Source organism: Mesoplodon mirus (assembly GCF_964341445.2).
Source record: "Mesoplodon mirus genome assembly, chromosome: 7".
NCBI lineage: Eukaryota > Metazoa > Chordata > Mammalia > Artiodactyla > Ziphiidae > Mesoplodon > Mesoplodon mirus.
The window spans coordinates 103,903,232-103,921,413 of NC_138983.1; the positions used below are offsets into that span (position 1 = coordinate 103,903,232).

Here is an 18,182-nt window from a genome sequence, read left to right on the forward strand (position 1 = left end):
AAAAAGACACACCTTACCACCAAAGCTATTTCACTGCCCTTACCTTAAAGGAAAGTATCTTCAGAGAAAAGTTTGCCCCAAACCAACCACAATTTATGATACAACTGAGATATTTTAAAATTGAACGATAAAAACGTAAGTGTGTCTATGTGTAACTAGTCACACACTCTTTCTTCGTAAAGCCATATGTATGTAGAGATATATGTGGTGTGTATGTATAGCCATACATACACTGTGGCATAGAGACAGACATTCTCTTTCGAAGGTAAATAAAACAAAACAAAAACACAACGCAAAGAAAGCAAAACAAAAACACAACAGAAAAGAAAACAAATGCACAGTGAATAAAGACGACCATGGCCCACAAACTTCCCTTTGTATATTTGGAAATGAAATTTAACTCAAAAGGTTTATGGAAGATTCTAGTAATAAAAATTTGAAGAACTGACCTCACAGTAAGCAGCGGGTAGACATAAAATACTGTCCTCTTGTAATCCTTCCATCTATGTCATTAAAATGGGCACTCAATGGATCATTTAGATAACTTCATCCATTTTTATAAGCATAAACCAATTTTTTTCTTAACATTGCAAAACAATTTGGCTTTATTTGTCTTTTAATTAAAAGTAAAATATCTTAAGGAAATTCCTATACAACATCTATCATTCACTAGCAAGTTAAATACATACTCTATCCCTTTAAGCAAGGTTTGTTTTTTTGTTTTGTTTGTTTGTTTGCTTTTTGGTGGAAAAAAAATTGCACGAATCTCACAGACATGCGGCCGCTACACACCTCCACCAAGTATCACGTAAGGCATTCTAAGCAGCGCTTTTAGGTATATTTGTTAACGTACAGTAACGGCAGAGAAATCAAAGCGATTGATAGGTAAATGTCATGCAGTCTTTTAGACATCCTTCGCAATAATTAAAACTTCCGTTATCAGCATTTGAGTGGAGTTTGCTTAAAATCTACAGGATAACTTCAAGTATCCACTTACGTCCCCTTACTGGACACATTTCAAACATTTAAATTATCCTAAGCTTCATTAACCAAATCAGCCCGGTGTCCTGCCCTATCATACCCCCGGCCCCCTCCTCTTCACACATTAAAAAAACCTGACAACTGCTCAGGCTCCTGAAATTCGGGTGGGGGGGGGCTCACCTGCAATGCCTGCTGGTCCCGGCCGAGCTGACTGGAGTCTGCGTACAGTCCGGTAGCGACACGCTTGAACCGGTCACCCACGTAACCAGCGGAGTTTGCGATTCTCTTTGCCAGCTTAGATGGCTTCGGGTTCAGAACTTTGCCATCGGTTGATCCTGCCTCGTCAGCTCCGTCTTTGGTGTAGGTGGGGGTGACGTCCACACTCGGTGGGGCACTGCCCACGCAAAATGGTTTGGGATCCTCTTGGGTTTTCCCGAAAGTGACCGCAGAGCCGTCGCTCCCCAGGGTCGGCTCCAGGAATGGAGTCGAGACCGGCGTCGCCAGGTTCTCCTTGTTGGTTACCGCTGGAACATTCTCCTTGCTTAAGCCGGAAACTGGCTGGCCCGGAGCCTGTTGGAAAGTATAGGCTTCGTGGAAGTCACTGATGCGCCCCAACTCCTCTCTCAGGGCAATGAAATCCCGGTGTGGCTGTAGGGCCACATTTTACTTTTTATTTTTAATATATGTTCACATGTTTCCATAAAGGATCCAAGGTGGCCCATAATGTAAGGACACACAATATTAGCTTTAAAAAAACATGAAAAAAAAAAAAAAAGGTAAATCATGATCCTGGAAATGGGTTGCATCCTTTTAAGGGGTGAGAATAACAGAATGAGTGAGCCAAAGATTTGGGAAAGGATCTCACATTTCCAAATGTCCAAATCTTAAAATTGCACCAAGTGGGAATGTAGCTGTGGCAGTATTAACCTGAGAGAGCTCTATGATCGTTGTCTTGACTCATCACTTGCTTGCAAGGTTATAAATGACAGGGTAAGTGAAGGAGGGCAAGTAGACAGATAAGAGTCATTTCCTCATTCTCAAAAGAAGGGGCATCACCTAGGGAAGGGGACTCCAAAATCCTACAGGAATCCTCTGGATATACTAAATTTTCTAGGTGGCAAAAAGTATCTCATTTGACCCTAGCAGCCAGATGGAACTTAGAAAAGTAGTGAAAAGCTACTCAACTGAATGCACGTCATATGACTACGAGCACGTCAGTGAAAAGTTCAAGGGAAGATGCTGTAGAAGAGCAGTTCACCTTGTGGTTGAGCGTCCTCAGAACGTGCAATGGGAGGTGCAGCACCTGCTCTGTCTCACAGGGACCCTCCAACCTCTAAACGCATCTTTCCTGGGAAGCTGAATTCAAAGAGTCAATTTAAAAAGAAGATAGGGCTTCCCTGGTGGCGCAGTGGTTGAGAGTCCACCTGCCGATGCAGGGGACACGGGTTCGTGCCCCGGTCCGGGAAGATCCCACATGCCGCGGAGCGGCTGGGCCCGTGAGCCACGGCCGCCGAGCCTGCATGTCCGGAGCCTGTGCTCCGCAATGGGAGAGGCCACAACAGTGAGAGGCCCGCGTACCACAAAAAATTAATTAATTAATTAATTAATTTAAAAAAGATAAAAGTCTCTCATAGAGAAATTTTATCAGAGCCTAGTATTAACAGCTGTAGAGCCACAAGTTTCCCACGATACAGCCTTAGCAGAGGCTGTTAAGGCAGTGACAGAAAATTTGTACCGAGGGAAATAGCAGAAGAGTTTGCCTACAATTCACGAAAAGGATCCCTGCACTTGGCCTGAAGGAAATCAGCAAAATTTGTAACAGCCTGTGTATTTGTATGCGGGATTGAGAATGAATTTCAGTTTTTAATTTCTCTGAATTATCACATAAGATTCAGAAGATGCTCTCTCTGCCTAGAAGCCACCCCACTGGGATAACTATGCCTACGGAGTTCCTTTGCCTATGACTCCGACTTGCTAACAGACTGGCAGCCTGGCCCCAGGGCCTGGTCGCTGCTCCCAGTGCAATGGTGGATATGGTGTCAACGCTTGCAAAATCAAAGCCCCTTACATCCTCTCCATGCCTCGGTCCCACCCCCCACCCCACTCACCATTGATGTTCAGGAAGGGGAAGGTGTCCTGGATGGGAACGTGGTGCTGTGACTGGTCCAGCTCATCTTCCTCATTTTCTTCATCCACATCATTATCTTTCTCATCCCAAGGAGCAGATCCAGTGGATCCTACCCGAGAAACACACACACACACACACAAAGGTCAAAAGTGAGGCGCTCACGTTGCACTGTCATCCCTGCAGCTGACCCACTGTTCAAGCTAGGCACTGCCAACACAGAGGTTCCTTGGGTTCAGTGTGCACCCTCAATGCCAAAGAGTGGGAACCAAGGGTGTTCACCCCACTCCCAGCTTCTCCTACGGAGCCCCAGTGCAAGCTCTCATCCCCTCCCCTATCCAGGAGCTGCAGACCCTGCTCCCTTCTCCTAGGAATCTTTTAATTCCTACTCTAAACCCCTTTCTACACATTCGCATCCCTTCTAAGGACCCAAGGAGCACAGCTTCTCTCCTTTATAAGCTTACTGTGAAGACAGACCCTTCCCTCATGGCAGAGCCTCACTAGATTCACTGGAGGTCAAGTCTAAATTATCTGGCTCTTAGTCGGAACTGGCTAAACATTGAGTAAATATAGGGATCAGGTGGTATTCTCCTAGGAAAAATACCATACAAATTAAATGATCACTTACCCATCATTTATAAAGAGCACTTAATAGCCTTCCTAATGTCATGGCAATTGATTCTTAGAACAGCCTTTGAAATACGCAGGAAAGATGAGAACCCAGATTTTATAGTGGAAGAAGGTGAGGCTCAAAACGTTGAATGACTTGATTCAATGTCCCACAAGTAGTGAAATGGAAAGACCGAGGTTTATAACTCAGACCTTCTAAGTTTTAAGCCCTCCTTCTTCTAAACTACCTGGCCTCTCTTCTCAGTGTTGAGTCCCAAGAGAAGTTATTTTTTATAGAACTCAATACCCCCTCTTCTTTCTAATGCTTTACTGTTCCACTGGGTGGGCAGGAAGACTGTGCTGAGTTTATATCTTTTGTTCTCTGGGTTCTTTCTAGGGACAGCATTTCTTGCTTTATTTACCAGTCTTCAACTTTGTAAGCGAGGCGACTTTCAAGTCGACTATTGCTTTAAGGGTCCAGCCCAGAACCTGGCACACTGTCCACCTTCTCCCCAGCAGCTGGGGCCTCACCTGGGTTAATGATAGAGCCCTGGGGCTGGGGGATGTCACACACTTGATATATCTTCACTGGGTTCATGGGCACCTCCTTGGTGCCGTCGTACATCAGGTTGAATTCCCTGCTCTTGTTGACGCACAGCGGAGCTGGGCCTTCCATTTAGCTGGGTCGGGGTCGTCCACCCCTTCCTGGTACTTCCCCTGTCTCCACAGCCCAGGCCTGAGGCATAGGAAACTGCAGTGAGTGCCTGCTTGTTGCCCAGAAACACTGGAAAGTGTGCCCGCCCTCCCTCGTACAGACACAGATACACACAGCCCTGCCTGACCGCCCCATCACCCCAACTCCAATTTACAGAGACTGCAGCAGAAAACACCACGCTGGGGACCAGGCAAGGCAGGGCCCGAGAGAAATTAAACCAAATGCAAATACAGTATTTTAAAAAGAGGAGCCTCATCTCAAGTGCTTGTGCCAGCATCATCTGTCAACACTACAATGGCCTTAATGAAGGGTTGAAAATAAAGAAAAATCTGGAACAAGTATACACCAAAATACTAATGGTAACTTTTGGATAGCAAGATTTCAGGTAATTTTGTTTTGTTTTGTTTGCCTTATTTGTTTTTCACATGAATTGCTTATATAATAAGAAGAGAAAGGGAGGTGGCGTATGATATGAAGAATTTAGGCTTGCAGTTCCCTCTCCCTTCAGTCTTTAATCTGATGCACAAATAACTGTTGAAACCAAGTACCTTTAGGAGTAGCAGCCCACAGGAGGGCAGGAAGCACGCTCTGGGGGTTCAGCTGGCCTCAGTGCGAGGCTGAGGGCCTCAAGTCCTAATAAACTCACACCACCTGCCTTTCCCTGCTTCCCCAAACTCCCACATTGGGAACATTTTGCTGGGAACACCAGGGGCTGGTGGCCTGGGCCAAAACCAGTGGGGCCCCGCCTCTCTGGTTTTCAATTTCCAGGTCTAACAGGCATTTATGTGTCTGTTCACGGGATATCAGCCCTCCCCCACTGTTAACGTATCTCAGATGTCTACACTTTCTTCAGGGCTGTGACGTATGTGCTGGTGCAGAAAAGGGGGAGGTCTTTGGCAGAGGACTCAAGATCAAGAGAACAAGATGGACCGGCCAGACTGCTCCCACTTGATGTTAGGAAGATAAGGTGGCCATGTAGTTAGAATTCTGCAGGGGAACATAGCCTATATAGTCTATGGGTTTGCAGATCCACAACTTTTATTTTTTCAGTAATGCCAACCAACCTCATAAGAGACTGACATATAATCCAGAATGCCAGTCTACTCGTTTTCAATGGGGGATAAAGCTGGTCAGTGACCAGCATGGTTAAGTCCAATAACCTGGACATAACCATGTATGATCTCAACCAGTAACTCCTGTATCTGGTTTCTAATGACAATTCCAAGAACATAAGACCCACTCAACATTTAAATCCAAATTTTCAGATGACTCCAAAGCTAAATGGAAATGATTTGATATTGAACTCTAAATTTGCATTATCTAGACTATCTCTTACCCAGTTGGGTAACCCAGAATCGACAGTAAAAGGCTCCTGCTTTCCCAAAAATCACAGGGCATAAAAATGAAAAGCACTGGAAAGGCAAGACCCCCAGTGAATTTGCAAAGCTGCTTTTGTGTCTTTTTCTTTTTGACCTTGAAGCCAGGAGAAATTCTAAAAATACAAATGTATTAATTTTTAAAACTTGACTTTACTGAATATTGTTCAGATCCCCAAGCCTACAAAAATAATTTTATTTTTTAAAAAATGCTCCCTCTTCAGACTATACTACAAAGCTACAGTAATCAAGACAGTGTGGTACTGGCACAAAAACAGAAAGATAGATCAATGGAACAGGATAGAAAGCCCAGAGATAAACCCACGCACATATGGTCAACTTATCTTTGATAAAGGAGGCAGGAATGTACAGTGGAGAAAGGACAGCCTCTTCAATAAGTGGTGCTGGGAAAACTGGATAGGGACATGTAGAAGTATGAGATTAGATCATTCCCTAACACCATACACAAAAAGAAGCTCAAAATGGATTAAAGACCTAAATGTAAGGCCAGAAACTATCAAACTCTTAGAGGAAAACATAGGCAGAACACCCTATGACATAAATCACAGCAAGATCCTTTTGGACCCACCTCCTAGAGAAATGGAAATAAAAACAAAGATAAACAAATGGGACCTAATGAAACTTCAAAGCTTTTGCACAGCAAAGGAAACCATAAACAAGACCAAAAGGCAACCCTCAGAATGGGAGAAAATATTTGCAAATGAAGCAACTGACAAAGGATTAATCTCCAAAATTTATAAACAGCTCATGCAGCTCAATAGCAAAAAAACAAACAACCCAATCCAAAAATGGGCAGAAGACTTAAATAGGCATTTCTCCACAGAAGATATACAGACTGCCAACAAACACATGAAAGAATGCTCAGCATCATTAATCATTAGAGAAATGCAAATCAAAACTACAATGAGATATCATCTCACACCAATCAGAATGGCCATCATCAAGAAATCTAGAAACAATAAATGCTGGAGAGGGTGTGGAGAAAAGGGAACCCTCTTGCACTGCTGGTGGGAATGTGAATTGGTACAGCCACTATGGAGAACAGTATGGAGGTTCCTTAAAAAACTACAAATAGAACTACCATATGACCCAGCAATCCCACTACTAGGCATATACCCTGAGAAAACCATAATTCAAAAAGAGACATGTACCAAAATGTTCATTGCAGCTCTATTCACAATAGCCCGGAGATGGAAAGAACCTAAGTGTCCATCATCGGATGAATGGATAAAGAAGATGTGGCACATATATACAATAGAATATTACTCAGCCATAAAAAGAAACGAAACTGAGCTATTTGTAATGAGGTGGAGAGACCTAGAGTCTGTCATACGGTGTGAAGTAAGTCAGAAAGAGAAAGACAAATACCGTATGCTAACACATATATATGGAATTTAAAAAAAAAATGTCATGAAGAACCTAGGGGTAAAACGGGAATAAAGACACAGACCTACTTGAGAATGGACTTGAGGATATGGGGAGGGGGAAGGGTAAGCTGTGACAAAGCGAAAGAGAGGCATGGACATATATACACTACCAAATGTAAGGTAGATAGATAGTGGGAAGCAGCTGCAGAGCACAGGGAGATCAGCTCGGTGCTTTGTGACCGCCTGGAGGGGTGGGATGGGGAGGGTGGGAGGGAGGGAGATGCATGAGGGAAGGGATGTGGGAACAGACGTATATGTATAACTGATTCACTTTGTTATAAAGCAGAAGCTAATAAAAAATAAATAAATAAATAAATAAATAAATAAAACACAAAAAATACAAAAATAAAAATGCTCCCTGCCTCAAAGGAGTTTACAATCCCTTAAAGGAGACAGATGATTCAATAGATCAGAAATATAGATACTATGTGAACACCAGTAAAACTGCCTAATCCATAAAGAGTCGGGGGGTAGGTATGGTTGGCCAAGTTTATCAGAATTTATGATTCTAGGGCTGAATCTTGAACATGGGTAGAAGTTAACCAGGTGAGAAGCGTGGGTCACGATACTCTAAGCAGAAGAAGCTTTATGGGCAAAGGCAGAGGCTGAAAAGCACAGTGCTTAGGGGACCTACAAGCAGTTCAGCTTGCGTGGAGGCAGCATGAGATCAAAGTCTGGGCTTGTAAGTAGGAACCATGCCAAGGAGTTTGGACCTGATTCTTAGAATACTGAGAACCACTGAGAGATTTAAGCAGGTTGTGATGGGATCAGATGTAAGTTTTAGAAAGAACCCTCTAGCTGCAGGACTGAAAAGGGTTTGAAGGGAGGCAAGGCATGAAGATAACACATAGTCTCTATATAATCCATATAATAGTGTCACCAGGGTCTGAACTAAGGAGGTGGCGGTAGGGATAGAGGATACAGGTAATGAACGAGCCGTTAAAGACGCTGACGTGAGAAAGCTTGATGAGGAACTGATTCCTTGAAGAAGGTGAGAGAGAAATCAAGGATGATTCCCTGGTTTAGGGTTTGGGAGACTGGGTGGGGGGTGATGCTGACCACTGAGATAGGAGCAGGTTTAGAAAGATGATTTCCCTTTGGAAATGTCGGATTTCAAATGCCTGTGGAAGGCCTAGGGGAGAATGCCCAGCATGCCCAGGGCAGTTTTTTATCCCCACTCACCTCTCACATCACCTGAGGGACTCTCCCTGCCTGCCTCCAGCCTGGAAGAAGGTCCACCAGATTACTGACATCTCTGCCCTGTGGGCAAGGACCAATTTCGTTTCATTTCTGTATCCCTGCTCAGGCTTTAGCACACAGTAGGTCAATGTGTATTTGTTGAATTGCCTCAAATTTACAGAAATACACTTCTTGGGGAATGAATAAGTTGCTTTTACAGATGGAAGACCAGAAAAACAGCTATGAGCAGAAGGCCAAGGAGACACTGCAGAAAGTGCTGGAGGAGAAAATGCGTGCAGGACAGCAACTGCAGAGCAAACAGGTGTGGGGATGCTCCATAATCCTTGGGGCTGGGAACCCTGGGGCAGTCTGGGTGGCAAGGGAGCCAGCTGCACAACCCCCTGGAACCCCCAAGGCACCACCCTCTCCTCTGATCTCCCTCAGCGGTCCCTGGCCCTGGCCGAGCACAAGTGTGAAGAGTGGAAGAGCCAGTACGAGAGCCACCCCCAGCATGCAACTGTCCCCTACCCTGCCAGCCCAGTAATCATGAATGCCGTCTTCCTTCTCTTTTTTACAATGTGGTACATATGGATTTTTTAAAAATGAGATTTAACCAGCTTTTAAACCTTTCTTCTTTCTAACAATATCAGTACTCTCTGACTCTCCAAATGCGCCTTTTCAAGTGGATTTAATTTATGGAAAAATCACCCTTCATACTTTCCCTTTCTTTTTTAAACCTCCCCATGGTAGTGTAATGTAGTAGAAGGAGATTTGGCCTGGGAGTTTGGACACCAGGGTTCTAGCGGCAGTAACCCACAGTTACACACGTTATATTATTAAAGAAAAAAAGTCACTTACAGAAATGTATGAGGCCATTATGCACATACACACAAATATATATTCACTCATATATCCATAAAAAAGTAGTCTGGAAGGTTCTATAAAATGTTAAAGGTGTTCATCCCAGGGTGGAGGAGATATACGTTAACTATATTACCCTCTTAAATTTTTACAGTAAATATATATTACTTTTATAATTTAAAAAGCCAAACTTTTCATTTTTAAAAACCTAAAACATGAAAGAAAACTGGAAAACCAACAAAATTAAAACAATCCCTAAGTCTGAGGCAATGATTTTTGTATCCGAGTACAAGTGATGAATGAAAATACTAAGAATGGTGTGTGACACCTTAAAGTATAGAAAAAAATACAGTAAGGCAAGTAGGCATTAAGATAATAGAATATAAAAAGTTACCCAGATATATTCAGACAATGGACTACTATTCCAGTAATAAAAAGAAATGAATTACTAATATGAGCTACACGGATGAGTCACAACAACATGAGGAGCCAAAGAAGCCACGTGCAACAGGGTACTTATTGTATGCTTCCATTCATATGAATTTCTAGAATAGGAAACACTAATACATAGTGAAAGAAAGCATGTCAGTGGTTGCCTGATGCCAGGCCTGGGAAACTGACTGTAAAAGGACAAGAAGGAACTTTTTGCAGGTATTGGAAGTGTTCTGTATCTTGACTTTGGCGATGACAATATAGATATACACATTTGTCAAAACTTATCAAATTACATGCTTAAAATGGGTACACCTTGTTGAATGTAATTCATACTTCAATAAAGTTGATTTTAAAGTTAAATTAAAAGTCACCTATGGGGACTTCCCTGGTGTCACAGTGGTTACAGAATTCGCCTGCTAATGCAGGGGACGTGGTTTCAAGCCCTAGTCTGGGGAGATCCCACATGCCGCCGAGCAACTAAGCCCGTGCGCCACAACTACAGAGCCTGTGCTCTACAGCCCGTGAGCCACAACTACTGAGCCCGTGTGCCACAACTACCGAAGCCCACGTGCCTAGAGCCCATGCTCCACAACAAGAGAAGCCACCACAGTGAGAAACCGGCGCACTGCAACAAAGACACAATGCAGCCAAAAATAAATAAATTAATAATAATTTTTAAAAAAATAGTCCCCTAGACGTCTGAGTGAGACAGAGTTCCTTTAAGCTTTCAGTCCCAGCTCTTCTCTGAAGCCTCCCCTCATTCACCCTGGCAGCATGTGACCACTGTGCATCTCTTTAACACCTTATATTTATCGGTTCCATTCAGATTTGATGCTTGAAAAGTTTTGTATATTTTATGTCTATCTTCCATTCAACTTGGTTCCTCTAAGGCAGGAACAATAATCTCTTTCATAAATTGAGACCATTACAAAAACAGAATTATGTTCCCTTTCCTCCCAATCAGGGGAATTTGAAGTAGGATTGATGAAATCCTGGAAATCATAAGCAAAAATGTCATTTCTGCATTTTTATGGCCACAGGGTCCTGTGTTTTCATCAGATTCTGGAAGATATCACAGAGCCCAACAATGTTAAGAACCTCTGCTTTGAATCCATGTGCTTTCACCCAGCTCTGTGGTACAAGGCACCCTGCCCCTGGGGCAATCTGTCTGTGGTCCCTGCAAAGATGATAAACCCACATCAAAGACACTTACTCTTCTGCATGTCAGTGGACTCTACTGCCATCTCTTCCTCCACAATGACGTCACTATCGCCATCTTCAAGATTCATTTCTGTCTCATCTAGAACACTGTCTTCTTCCTCTTCCTCCTCCTCATCTTCCTTGGAGACATCCTTTAATGTGGCAAGTAGTCTGTTGTAACCAGAAACTTGTTCTGGTTCACTCTATGCTTCACTTTCAGAACTTGAAGTATCTATAAACTCTCTGACTAAAAGGAAAATGGGGATTTTAAAAACAAAACTTATACTGTTCTTGTTGCTACCCCACGACTATCATCAGGCCCACAGTGGAACCAAGTTCAGACTTTTCTAAATAAAAACTAGCTTTTCTGCAAATATGCAACCCTATCTATTCAACCAGACCTAGCACCAAATTCGTTTAAAACAGCTAATCTAGCTATGATTCTAGAAGCGCTTCCTCTTCTTTGAACTGCTCATGTTCCACATGGGAAGACAGCAAACTAAACACATGGAGCTTTAGGTTATAAGGCGATCTAACCTATGTGTCAGACATTTGGCACCTTTAAAGGAGCAACAGGAAAACTTACAACAAAAAAGTGTACTTTATTTCTGAGTCTGTGGTAATGAAATAAGACCTTTGATGATTTTGCACTCTATTTTATGTTAAGCAAACATGACATTCCCTCTGAGGATTCACCAAGAGCCCTCTGGTAAGCCTCCTTAACAGGTTCTAACAGGCTAATCTCTCAGGACAGTTTCATACTTTATACGATATTAGTTATCACAATGGCATTTTAACAGGCATCTGCACTTAAAACTAAGCAATATTACTAAAATATAGCTTACATCTAAAATCAAAGAGAGTGGAAATGTAGCCAAACTTTAGTACCATATATAATCTTAAAAGTAACAGTCCAGAATCTACTATCATAAAGAAGGTATAAAGCATTACCAGTTGACAAGTCTGTGGTTTTGCTTCCTTTCTGGAAACCCTGAGAAGAAACAGGCAATGTTAAACTTTAACTACTAGTATGTAGCAATTAGGAAAAGTCTAATGATACAACTTTAAATGAACGTGGCAGACTATACCGTTATAAATACATTATATCTATTGTCAAGTAAAAACTCCATATGCATTTGGACAGGTTTTGGAAGGATATGCCAAATAGATAATAAGAGACGAATGAAAAAGTCTAACAAGACCACATGACAAATACTACAGTCACACAGTAACAGGCTCTCATCCAAAAGATGGGAAATTTTGGCAAATAAAAGCCCTCGGGGTTCACCTTTTCTAGCAAATTTCTTAAGTAGACTATCCCTCTAACTGTTGATAAAGCAGCCCAAAGGGGTGGGTTGAGCACTAAGATCATAACTGAGAGTCTGGACACTTAGAGAGGAACCCACAACTACCCAAACATTACTTTCCTCATGGTCATTGAATAGATAGGTGATGTCGAGGGTCCCAAGCAATTTTTTTTTCATTTTTTTAAACTTATTTAATTTATTTATTTTTGCCTGCTATGGGTCTTCGTTGCTGCGCCCGGGCTTTCTCTAGTTGCGGCGAGAGGTGGCTTCTCTTGTTGCGGAGCAGGGGCTCTAGGCTCGCGGGCATCAGTAGTTGCACCACCCTGGCTCAGTAGTTGTGGCTCGCGGGCTCTGGAGTGCAGGCTCAATAGTTGTGGCGCACGGGCTTACTTGCACCGCGGCATGTGGGATCTTCCCGGACCAGGGCTCGAACCCCTGTCCCCTCCGTTGGCAGGCGGATTCTTAACCACTGCACCACCAGGGAAGCCCCCAAGCAATTCTTTAAAAACATAGAAAACGAACACAAGCTTATAAAATCTCTGCCCAGTCGCCACACAGGAGGCGTGCCGTCTAGCATCAAACTACAGGCTCAACAAAGGGTAGGAAGACCGGCGAAGAACCCCATCTCAGGCGGGAAGCCGCCAGGATCCCCGGGCGAGCTAGGCCGGCGCCGGGGCAGCGTGGCACGCGGCGGGAGCTGCCCTGTCACTACCCCCGGGGCACCGGCGGACCAAACGCGGGGACACGCGGGCTCCCACCGGGAAAGGACGCCGGCAGCGCCGGTCCCAGCCTCGCCTCTCCATACCTGTCATAGAAGGGATGCTCCTCGCCGAAATCCCTTAGATGCTTCTTCTGCTTTTTAGTTAGGGAGTTGAGCAGCTGGCTCTGGCTCCGGCTCCGGCTCCGGCTCCCGCGTTTGACCATGGGGAAGACGTCAAGTCAGCCAACCTCCAAGAATCGCGTTTTTCACCTGGAAGTCGTCTCCTCAACCCACTCACGCGGGATTGCCAACGGCGCTTTACGGCGGAAGCAGGGTGCCATAAAGCAGACCCGCTTTACGCCGCGCTTGTACGACAGGCGTGGCTGTGAGAATCAGCCTGCATAAACGTGTAGTAACTGAGATGGTTGAATGCAGTGCCTTTGTATTATGCCATAATACAAATACCAACTAACATTTAAGGCTGCCGGTGCATCTCAACTCATCCTCACAACAGTAAACAAATAGGCCTTGTTAATAAGCCTGATATCGGAGATGAGAAAGCTGATGCTTACAAAAAGTTACACACACACTAGCAAGAGAGGAGATGGAAACCTAATTCTCTCTGATGCGACCACAGGCTTTTCCCACTAGGATCTGCCACGTGCGTGTGCTGTGTGAAGAATGAGGACGCAAGGCTGAGATTCCCGCCCTTACCCTACCCCCTCATTTTCTGAAAGTATTGCAAGGGCCCTTGGTAACACATCTGTTCTGGCATTTTTCATGTTATAAAAGCAAAAACACATCCAGAGAGGTAAAGTGACTTTCCTAAATCACCCGGAGAGTCGATGTTAGAGAAAGCAGTCAAACTCAATAAAGTGTCTCAAAACTGAATTGGGGCAAATTGGGATGGAAAACTTTTAAAGGGTAAGTAACTTTTCTATATCTGGGTCGTGGTGGTGGTTACACCTGGTATACAATTACCAAAATTAATCAGACTGTACCTTTGAAATTGGTACATTTTAATGCAAGTAAATAATAATCTCAATAAACAGGTCAAAACAGCGCAACTGGACTTAATACTCTAGAGACAGGCAGAGTGTGCAGGGATACTTAAAAACCACAGGATAGGGCTTCCCTGGTGGCGCAGTGGCTGAGAGTCCGCCTGCCGATGCAGGGGACGCAGGTTCGTGCCCCAGGTCTGGGAAGGTCCCACGTGCCGCGAAGCGGCTGGGCCCGTGAGCCATGGCCACTGAGCCTGCGCGTCCGGAGCCTGGGCTCCGCAACGGGAGAGGCCACAACAGTGAGAGGCCCGCGTACCGAAAACAAACAAACAAAACAAAAACCACAGGATAAACACAGAGACACTTTTTTTCTAATAGTAACTTACAATGTCAATCATAAACCACAGAATTCACCTGAATATTTAAGGTAAAATAGGAGCCATCAAAGATAGTGTTCACTGCCTCTGCTCTTAGAGGAGTGTCTGTGAGAGAATTGGAGCTTTGTCCAATACCATGTCACACCTATAGAAGTCGCACTACAACTCTTAAAATCCTAGTTTTGTCGTTCTGGGGACCATCTACTCCTAATTAGATTCTGGGAGCTTAGGGTGGCGTACGGAGGCAAGGGGAGGGAGTATCAAGAAAATATGCAGGGCCTCCCTGGTGGCGCAGTGGTTGAGAGTCCGCCTGCCGATGCAGGGGATACGGGTTCGTGCCCCGGTCTGGGAGGATCCCATATGCCGCGGAGCGGCTGGGCCCGTGAGCCATGGCCGCTGGGCCTGCGCGTCCGGAGCCTGTGCTCCGCAACGGGAGAGGCCGCAACAGTGAGAGGCCCGCATACCGCAAAAAGAAAAAAAAAAAAAAAAAAAGAAAATATGCAAACAGCAGGTAGTGCCAGCAGATGGCCCAGCCAAGGAACCCAGAAACAAACAGACATGTGTCTTCTGTCTCATTTCAAGATAAAAAGTACAGTCACTTACGTAAACAAAAGGCTGTTTGCAAATGTCATCATACATTCTAAGGCACCATCCACAGTATAACCTGGCTATGACAATAAAGTCATACAATGTTTTTTCTCCTCCCACCCTATTCCAAGTGCCCCAGCTTCCCTCCCCAGAGGCAACCAGTTTCTTGGTGTTCTTCCAGAGATCTGCTATAAAAAGCTATACTCTTGAGCACTTGATGTGACTCTTTACTCTCTCCTGCTTTCCATGTCATTGTAGTCCTATGGACAGCTCTAGACTGTTCCCAGGTTCAGACACAACTGTGCCCTAGCTCCACCCAAGTGCTCTCATCATTGGCTCACTGAGCCCGCTTCTGAAAATATTTATATTAGCCTTTGACAACATAAAAGGGGATGCTTTGTGAAATTTTAACCTGAGAGTTCGGAATTGAAACATATTTTTCATGCCTCCAGTGAAAGTTCTCTTAGTAAAACCCACACAAAGAGGATGCATGTGCCAACTAGTGAAGGCCCTGGGAAAATTGTAATAAAGGCAAAATTTGTTCTTCCCTTTCTTCTTCTCACGCTCAGCCCTTCCTTTTCCCTCCTGCAGGGTTTTCTTTGCCCTTTGCCCTCAGGGACTCAGTATTTTCAGGGGTAAAAACAATCCAGGAAATAATCTTTTATACTAGTTTGTAAAGAGAGGCTGATGAATTAATGTTACTTGGGTATTTTCAATTCGGGGAGACTCCCTAGGATAACGATCTCAAGGGGTGGGAGGGGGGTGGCTGTCCCTTAAGACAAGATGGTCAGAATATTCAGAAAAGTGTTAGTTTTTCTTTATTAAAAACTTTTTCTTTGGAAAATTTCAAGTATATACAAAAGTAGACAAAACAGTATAATACACTCCCATGTTCCCATCCCTCGGCTTCAATGCAAGGTATGCCCACCCACTACCCCTAACTCCCGCCCCTGTATTATTTTTGAAGCAAATCCCAGACATTGTATTATTTTATCTGTAAATATTTATTTCTAAATATCTAAAAGATAAGGGTTCTTTCTTTAACATAGCTACAATGGCACTATTTCACCTAAAAAAAAAAGATGATAACAATTATTTAATATCATCATGTAACCAGTCAGTATTCAGATTTCTGATTGTCTCATAAATGTCGTCTTTTTTTTTTTTTTTTACACTGTTAGTTGAACATGTTCTGCTGTTCTCTGTGTCTCTCGCGAATACATTGTGGGATTTAGAACTTTGATCAGATTTCATTATAGCTGATATTTTAGACTTCCATCAGGAGGCGTATACCGTCTGGTTGTCTTTCATATTGTGATGTTACCAGTCATTGGTAGTCAATGTCTAAATTCGTTAATTCATTAGAGGTCACATTCTAATTCTCTCATGAGGTGATATTCTAATTCTATCATTTCTTCTTCACTTACTTGCTGGACTATTTTTATGAAGGCAAGCTTTTCCTTCCCCTAAATTTTGCTTACCCAGTGGTACTGTTTGTATAGGAAAAGCAGAAGAAATGCTTGATTCTCTCCCTTCATTTACTAATTTTCAACACAAGGAGTCAATTCACTGGATCTTCTCAGGTTGACCAATCAAGTTTTTTTTTTAATTTTTAGTATCATTATGAACTCATGGAATTATACAAATTGATGTGTTTTAATCCCTTGCAAGTATTATGGTGTACATGATTTGAAAGAGCTTATTTGACATATAGTGATGTATTTGAAAAGACAAACTATGTCCTAATACAAACCACAGGAAGTAAACAGGAGTCTATCTGAGATTCTCAACAGAGCAGGAATGGGAAGGTGGGGAAGGAGCACAATTTGAGGATACAGATCAGATGCTGGGGAAGTTTGAGTTTTGAAATTTATGTGATAATATAAGTGGTAACAAGGGCACATGTGTTCAAGATATGTTGACAGGGAGCCATAAATAATCCAAAGGTATGACTCTCTAATTATGAAAGCTCCGACACCTCAGCTACTGATTTGGGAAGATTCTGGGGAAGGTGTGTGTGCACCCACACATCTGTCTCCTCCTAGATGCCTCAAATCAGACAGTCTCCTCCACCACATGTATGCATACATGTCTGTATACACCCCAAAGCCATCCAGCCTCTTCCTGAGAGTGCTGGCAGAAATCAGTCTCTCGCTACCTGTATAATGAAATGAGCTTGTTTATTCATTAAAAAAAAATGTACTAAACACCACGTGCCAGGTGCTGTGCTAGTAGCTGAGGCTGGGGGAAAGAATAAGATCCATTCCAGCCTCTTCAAGGAGCCCTCAGCCTCATCCAGGTATGGATAAGTATGCAGACTCTTACGATACACTGTGATAAATGCTAAACTGATAGATGCTGGGTGCTAAGGAAGCAGCTCAGTCAGAGTTTTGGTGCTGCTGGGGGTTGGGGGCCGGTGGGGGAGGGTCATCTGCTGCCTTTGAGCGTTTGTCAGCCTGTCACGCTCATTGAACATCGGTATTGAACTTGAGATTAATCTAGATTCTAGATTTTAGGCTGTATGAGTTGTTTCAGCTGACTTCATGAACAGCATGTGTGTGTGTTCAAGACAGGGTATGAGGGATATAGGGCAACAGGAAATTAGAGAGCTGGGTAGTCATCGGATTCCACAGCGTTTATTGTGTAAGGAGCAATGAGTTTTCTAGGTGGAGCATGTTTTAGATAACGAGATTATGTCTGAAAAGAGAAAAGCTTTGTAATGTATTTCAATGCACTCTACATAACTTGAAAATGCAAAACACTATTATATATAGTGCCTACACTTTCTATTCATCTGTACCCAGAAGAACTATCCATTGTCAAACCCAGAGCCTGGCATAGAGTGACCTGTAATAATTATGTTTCCTCAAGCTTATCAGAGGTTGTTTTATATTAGGCCTAGCCTAAAACTGAAATATTTTATCAGATTATATTCACCTGACTGAGAACAAGGCTAAAATGCTACACTAGAGGGGATAAAGTTTTACCTCCCTCTCTCTAGTGGAATGTTGGTGTAACTACATTCTGTTTTTCACATTTTTCTGGCAGAGGCTTAGCAGGCAAACCTTCATTCATTTATCAAACATTTTCTAAACAGTTACCATGTTCCTGTCATAATGTTAGGCATTAATGATTTAAAAAGCTCAGACCTCAGGCTTTCCCCTTGAAAGACCTCATAGTCTAGTTGGGGGAGACAAAGCAATTAACAAATAATTATGTTGTCATGGGCTAGATTAGAAGGGTGTCTACAAAGGGTTTTAGGAACCCAGAAGATAAAGAA

At 43.3% G+C, this 18,182-nt stretch overlaps 1 protein-coding gene across 2 annotated transcripts; it reads right to left on the minus strand.

Annotated features, from left to right (window-relative positions):
- Positions 1 to 1,172: 1,172 nt before the first annotated feature.
- Positions 1,173 to 13,297, minus strand: LOC309808262 (interferon regulatory factor 6-like). Of its 2 annotated transcripts, none has more exons than XM_082628365.1 (4): positions 13,042 to 13,297; positions 4,247 to 4,451; positions 3,090 to 3,218; positions 1,173 to 1,551 (listed from the first exon to the last, which is right to left on the minus strand). In XM_082628365.1, exons 2-4 carry the CDS (start codon positions 4,389 to 4,391, stop codon positions 1,325 to 1,327), a joined length of 501 nt encoding a protein of 166 aa, XP_082484491.1. In that variant the 5' UTR covers positions 4,392 to 4,451; positions 13,042 to 13,297; the 3' UTR covers positions 1,173 to 1,324. The 2 variants fall into 2 exon arrangements, with proteins under 2 accessions (XP_082484491.1, XP_082484490.1); XM_082628364.1 differs by lacking the exon at positions 13,042 to 13,297 and adding an exon at positions 10,943 to 11,325.
- Between the last annotated feature and the right edge of the window lie 4,885 nt (positions 13,298 to 18,182).